Below are 7,228 nucleotides of genomic sequence, written 5' to 3' on the forward strand. Positions count from 1 at the left end.
AGGTAATATGTATAAATAAGTATAACTTATCTATACAATCGCCACAATCTATGTAAAATATAAATCAACATTTACAACTCTTAGGTTTGAAAGTTAAGGTCTTAAAAATGTTACTTTAAAAGGCTAATTTAGGCCGGATGTCGGCAGCCAAGCAGCCGCTCCTAACAGCTGCTGAGCAGCTAGCTTAACTAGCATCGGCACTAACGTCCCGTAACTTAACCTATAATTTCAGCGAACATTTTTAATTAGTTTTAAGGTCCTTTGATTTTATAGCATTTGTATCGTTAGCTATTCGAGCGAGTTGAAACCTAATACTTACATTTAAAAGTATATCCATTTGCCGCTACTGCTGGGTCGAGGGGCGCCATTTTTCGTCAGAATTGTTTTTCTCTGGGCGCGCAATGAATCTTGGTCCATCCTCTCTGGTCCGTGACCATAGTCTGTGTCCGGCTGTTTCTCTGAGTGAATCTGTCTGCAGCCCCGGGAAACAGCGTAGCTTCAGTTAGCAGTTAGCTGGAGTTCAGTCACAGCACCGGGGAACTCCCTGTTGCCGCGGTTACAAAACCCCGATTAACATCAGTGTACAGTAAATACAGATGATCAGCGCCACGTGAAGATTATAACACAGCAGAGTTTTCTGACCGGAGATCAGAGATTCGCAGTTTGGTTGCCCTGCTGACTGACTGACAGGCATTACACAGGAGTAAATATAATACACACTATAATTAATGAATTAGAATACAATACATATGCCAAACTACTACAAGTAAAATATGAACATTACAGATTGAATGGACCCAGTTTAGAGGTGAAATACTGCCCACTAATTCTTTGGAGCAGGTGTCTCGGAATTACACCTTTAACGTTGCTGTTACAATGCATTTAATACATACTTACTTCACATATAACTTCGATTTTACCTTTTTTTTATAAAAAAGGAAGAAGAAAGAAATTGAAAATTAAGATAAGATAAAACTGTATATTGTGCAGCAGCAGAAAATAAAAATAAATGTAAACCGTAAAGATTATCAGTAGGGTGCAAAAGGAATGTTCATCTAAAATAGCATGAGATTGCAATGTCTGAGCTTTCTAGCTTACCCGTGAATGCACCATAAACTCGTTTATGGTGTATCTTTTGTACCGCAAGAATATAGTGGACGTTAGGACCTGTATGCCGACTCTCCTTGCCTGCAGTGTGTGTACGTGTGTGTGTGTGTGTGTGTGTGTGTGCGTGTGCGTGTGTGTGGGTGTGTGTGTGTGTGTGTGTGTGTTTGTGTTGGGCGGGGCTGATGATGCATTGAAAAAGAACTTGGATCTTTTTGCTCAGCTGGTTTTTTGGACTCTGAAAGTGGGAGTGCCCTCCTTCCTGAATAGCTCGCTCTCTCTCTTTCAGTGTGTCTTTACCTCTCGCTGCTCCCTGTCAGCCTCTCCTCTCTCTCAGCATAAGTAGCAGTCTCAGTAAGTAGTTAACATCTGCGTCCTCTCTTGTTTTTAAGTGTGTTTTAGTGTAAATGTAGGTCTGATGTGCTGTTAGTCGTGTGTGTGTGCTGGTTTTATGAAGTGTGTGTTGGCTGTTGTTGTGCAGTGTGTGTGTGTGTGTGTGTGTGTGTGTGTGTGTGTGTGTGTGTGTGTGTATTAGTGCTGAAACCTGACTCTGTGTTCAATTATCTGAAGGTAAAGAGTTGTTGTGCAGTCCTGTCTCCAAGGGTGGAAAAATACAAAATAGAATAACATAATGGGGAAATAATCCAGTCCAGTAATGAAAGTTTTTCTTGAGTGAAAACAAACAAGGAGTGGCAGTAAAATGTACTTCAATAAGTTCAATTATTGACATAGTAGCATAACATGTAAAAAGCAGCTGAGTCAGACTACCTCATTATACCGTCAGAGGGGAGTAGAGGAAGTATTTAGATCTGTTAATTAAATAAAAGTAGCTCACTGTAAAGCTAATAAAAGTCCTGATGTGCACAAAAGTAATAGAAGCTAAATGTACGGAAGTTTTCAAAGAAAAATGTTTTCATTGTTCAGAACAGCTTCCTGCAAAGTGTTATAATACATATTTTATTACTTGATCAATATTACTGATGCATGAACTGCATGTAATGTTGTCGCTGACTTAAATACTTTATATCAGAGCTGCAACAAATAGTCAAGTCGATTGAAAGTAAATTGACAAGATTGATTGAGAGTCCTTTTTTTAAAGTGGAGAATTATCTGCTTGTCTTGGTCACATTTTAGTAAATCTAATATTTCACTTAAATATTTACAAAACAAAACATCTGATATCAACACTGTTTGCTCTAGAATATTGTGATGGACAGTTTTCTGATGTTTTATAGACCAAACAATTGATTGATTAAATAAGAAAGTAATCAGCAGATTATTCAATAATTAATTTAATATACTGTTGGGTCGTTTAATCTCTAGAAATACATCATATCTTATAAACCAGGGTTCTTACATATCCTTAAAAAAAGACTTACAGGGTATTGAATTAATTAATCTAAAAATAAGGCCTTCATTTGTATTAAAATGTCTTAAATCAATTACAAGTCTAAAAAATGCTCACACATGGGAAGGGGGATTTTATGAATAATTTGTATCTGTTGTTGCATTGTAAAATCTCAAATCATTGATAACATCTACTTATTAAAAATAATTTACCAAATGCCTTTAGCACTAACGTCATCACGCGTAAAGTTGGTGGCATTAAAAAAGTAAGGACTCTAACTTGCCTTAAACTGTAGGAACCCTGAGAAACTGATTATATGTTTTTATATAAATTCTTAATCTGTAAAGTGACTGCAGCTGTGAAATGAATGCACAAGGGTAAAAAGGAAAGTATTCCAACTCTTTTAAAATGTGATAAAGTAGCAGCATGAAATGCATCTCACAGTGAATACATGTGTGTGGTTACTCTCCACCACTAAGGTATAAAGTTATTTCTGTTTAACATGTAAATTAGTCCGCAGCACAGTCACCACCAAAATCTTAATCTTAATATACATTACATGACATCATCAAATACATTGTCTTTTGATTATTACAATTTTTTTAAATATTCAACTTGTCATGTGCGAAATGATATCAACATTAAAATTAAATCAGCCCTTTAAATTTAAAAACATTATTTATTTACATAGTGTTGGTGCTTAACAATACAATACAATAAACATAACACAGTAAAAGAGGGTAGATGAAAGATTAATGTACATTTAGTGGATTAAGATGAAGAGAATGCTAAAGTAAAAATATTTCAGATTTCAGTCTTCAGATTTAGTTTAAAGGTATTTACAGACCGTCCCCTCAGCTCTCCTGGCAGACACTAAATCCTGCCTCATTACATTATTATCATAATTAATTTTTTATTATTATTATTATCAGTCACAATGCTCCTAAAAAGGATAGAATTATAACAATAAAAAATAGCATGGAACTTGCATTATATGTTATATAAGTTGTGCGTCTCGGATGGACTTTAAGTTTTTGTATGAATAATTACTTTTACATAGGTAACAGTTCCTCTTGTCTTGAGTTCTTGCATCTTATTGTTGTTCTTACCTGATGTTTTCTTTTTGTCTTTCTTTATCAGACAGACAGCAAAATGTTTCTCGCGAAAAGGTTAATCGGAGGCATCATTGATGTTGTAAGGTGAGCACACAGAGCTGCTGCTAGTCTTGATGCTAAACTAGGCTAACCTTGTTGCCTGACGCACATATTGATCTTCTCACAGCTGCTCTCTGACTCATGTCTTGTTTTTTCCTCCGACAGCAACATCGACCCGGCTCAGTTTCAGCCTTCAGATCCTGTAAGTACCAACGCCAGGAAACCCGATGAATCAGCAACATCTCATATACTCATGAACTCTTTCTAGTCGGAATCATTTATTAGGCCTTCTCAAAAATATATTATTATAACGTCTCAAAGATCATATCTTTGACCGTATGTTTTTTCTTCATTGTCACTTATTAATCTCTTCAGACCCTAATGTCAAATTTTGACACAAGATGAGGGCTCGCATTTATCAAATTAATAAAGTAAAATGTTAGACCTTTGTAAAAGGTAAACATCCTACTAGCAAACTCAAGAATGAAATTTGCTATTGTTATCAAATTTACGATTTAAGGCTTTTACACACGGGACGTGCTTAATTTGCACGTCAATAGATTTTTTCTAACTGTTGTTTTTGTGATGAACACTTTCACAGGATAAAAATATTGCGCGGCAAAGAAACAACAATTCTTTTTTTTGGAACGACGACGATGTTTCTGAGCTGTCGCACATCGAATAAAGGCATCGACCCATCACGGTGTGCGGAATGTTTAAGTTGCGACTAAATTTATGTGAATATGAAAACAACAAACGAACCAAGACGGCAAACTTTATTACTCTTTCCAACCTTGAGCACATACCAGATCCACTCCTTCCATTCTTACCTTTCACAATAAAAGCTCTAGACATATAATATTCACAGACGATTATTTAGCATTCTTTTGTTAATTCTGGTGTGAAAAGGCCTTTAGTCTTACTACTTTACTACTGGATATAGTTGTTTGTTTTCACTGAGTAAAGGTAGGGTAAATTCTTGATTCTAATTGGCTAATCTTGCTCAGAGTAGACTAATAATAATAAGATTAATAATTTGTTCACTTCAGAGTTCTTAAAGGTTTAACTGACACTTAACTGTGAGGAGCTTCAATGTCAACCTGTTCCCAGTACAAATCACGTTGTTACTGTTGTCAGTAAGATCCTGACCCTTTTCAAGATCCCCAAATGAGTCCGAATTAGAAATCTGTTTGTGTCTCTCTGTAGTGGAAGATTTCAGAAGCAAACAAACACACTGAATGTCTAAATGCATTTAGACTGAGGAATGTGTGTGAGTGTGTGACCTAACAGAAGCTGTGTGTGTGTGTGTGTGTGTGTGTGTGTGTGTGTGTGTGTGTGTGTGTTTGTGTGTGTTTGTGTGTGTGTGTGTGTGTGTGTGTGTGTGTGTGTGTTTGCAGCCTCCTCCACGCAGACCTCTGAACTTCGCTGAGGCTCATGAGAACGATGAGGAGAAACAGTTTCGGAGAGTTTTCCAACAGCTGGCTGGAGATGTGAGTCCATAATATTTACATGTACTAATCCTGCATGTTCTCCTGTCTGCGTGCTCTGTGTTTACACTCCATTCCTCTCCCGGTTAAACTTAGACCTGTCATCTACAGTCAGGTAATAACCTCACTCGGATTTCACTTTCTGCCGAAAACTGATATTGAAGTGATGACCTCCTACAATTAAAATCTGTATTTGGTTGTTGTTGCCAGTTTGGCGATTATTTTCTTGATAATTTTGAACAAGACGTACCCCCAAATGGGAGTTGGGGCACCCACAAAGATATTATATGATAAATCTGGAGGGCTGTCAGATGGGACGATAGGGACAGGTCAAAAACATTTCTGTGACAGGATACAATGTTTCATTTTTCAGATTGTGATTGTTTTTAACCGTCCCAAAGTTAGTGTGTACAAAAATATGGCGTATACAAAATATCGGCAACACGCTGGTGTACGTTGATATAAGGTAAGGTATAAGTAGTATTCGTTAAGAGCAGGCGGTGTTACGCTGGGGTGCGTTGTTGAACGCTGATGTTTTGAGCATGTTCAAAATTACTGGACATACCTGACGTGTGCTTCATAAGATATGCAGCCGTTACACATAAGTTACGTTACGTTAGACATACGTGAATACGGAATACGTATGTGAATACTTACCTACGTAAATATAGTACGTAAATACCTATGTGACTACGTTAGCGGTACGTTAGATATAGGCTACGTCGGCTGACGGTGAACCCTACAGCCAATTTATTGATAACGAGTGGATATATGTTAAGATTATCCCTGATGACGGAGTAACTTATTGAACGTGTTTCTACAGTACAGCTAGCGTTCAGCATGTTAGCCGTTCTCCAGCATCAGCATGACATGAACCAAATGGTACTTTTCCAGCTCCGTTGGCCAGACGCTCTGATACGTTTTGTATAAGTAAGTGATACGCTATCAATAGGTGTGACAGGGCCATATGTCTGGCGTGTTCGGCGTATCGTCTGCGTCCTTCAAACGATCACAACTTACCCTTAATTTATATCAATGTATTGCCGATATTTCGTATGCGCCGGCATACGTTTCTGCCATACGGATATGTGTGACAGGGCCTTTAGATAGTTTTCAGATAGTTTTTTCCCCTTATATTCTATTTTTAATCTGAATAAAGAATTTAACGTTTATGTTTTTAATCGAGTCCCATTTGTTTGTCTGCATACTTCACATTTCAATGTAGTGGCTTTCTACACCTCAGTCTCACGTTAATCTGAGGGATGATACATTTTGCTGCACCCTGTTTCAGGAGTTTCCGGTTTTCCGGCTGATTACTGTTTGAAAGATTCTTCTGTCTCTGGTGCTTCATCACCTCACCACACCTGTCTGCCTGCATTCCAAACTCCACCCTCGACTGTACCGTCCTCGCTCTGTTTTCTCTCTTTCACCATCACACCCGGCAGGTTCTGTAGCTTCAATCTAATTCACGAGATTAATCTGAAACAAAGACAGAAAAATGTTCATCAGTCTGCAGAATTTTAACATCTTCATGCAGCCCTCCAAGTCAGTATTGTTAAGAAATGACATAATTTTACAATTTAATTTAGTATAAATAAATGTAACCTATTAATCACAAAGACTACGAGGAGACACAAAGAAACTACGAAGAGAAGCAAAACGACTACAAAACCACAAAAACAAAAAGAGGCTAAACAACTATAACGTTGGTGTCTTACTAAAATGTAGCAGAGGTGGTGGGGCCTTTTGCATGTCTGTAACCACGAGACAGCCTGCAGAGATAAACAGTGAATCCAGTTATTGTTTCCTTAGACACAGAGAAAGAGAGAGAGAGAGAGAGAGAGAGAGAGAGAGAGAGAGAGAGAGAGAGAGAGAGAGAGAGAGAGAGAGAGACCACAGTGTCATTCTGGGACATTAAGGGTGAACTCTCATAACCAAATGTTTCATATCATTAGGACTTCAGATACAGAGACATTTGTTTGCAGAGATAAACAGTGAATCCATTTATTGTTTCCTCTAATCTGGAAATATCAGAGAGAGACAGAGACAGAGACAGAGAGAGATCTCTTTCTCTGCATTCCTGCCATTGTCTGGCAGGGCGGCACTCAAGTCATAGGAGCGTAGTACTGTGTGTG

The 7,228-nt window shown here is 37.8% G+C and overlaps 1 protein-coding gene across 2 annotated transcripts in view; it reads left to right on the plus strand.

Annotated features, from left to right (window-relative positions):
• Window positions 1–1,319: 1,319 nt before the first annotated feature.
• The window catches only part of capns1b (calpain, small subunit 1 b), a 12,283-nt gene continuing 6,374 nt past the window's right edge, over window positions 1,320–7,228 (plus strand). The window contains exons 1-4 of one of the 2 annotated variants that reach the window (XM_029446955.1): window positions 1,320–1,458; window positions 3,593–3,651; window positions 3,772–3,808; window positions 5,004–5,096. In XM_029446955.1, the coding sequence (XP_029302815.1) occupies window positions 3,605–3,651; window positions 3,772–3,808; window positions 5,004–5,096 (177 nt within the window). In that variant the 5' untranslated portion in view covers window positions 1,320–1,458; window positions 3,593–3,604. Of the gene's footprint in view, window positions 1,459–3,592; window positions 3,652–3,771; window positions 3,809–5,003; window positions 5,097–6,384; window positions 6,535–7,228 lie in introns of those variants that run through there. The other variant, XM_029446956.1, reaches the window with a different exon arrangement.

The sequence above is a fragment of the Cottoperca gobio genome, chromosome 13 (genome assembly GCF_900634415.1).
Source record: "Cottoperca gobio chromosome 13, fCotGob3.1, whole genome shotgun sequence".
NCBI classification, from domain to species: domain Eukaryota; kingdom Metazoa; phylum Chordata; class Actinopteri; order Perciformes; family Bovichtidae; genus Cottoperca; species Cottoperca gobio.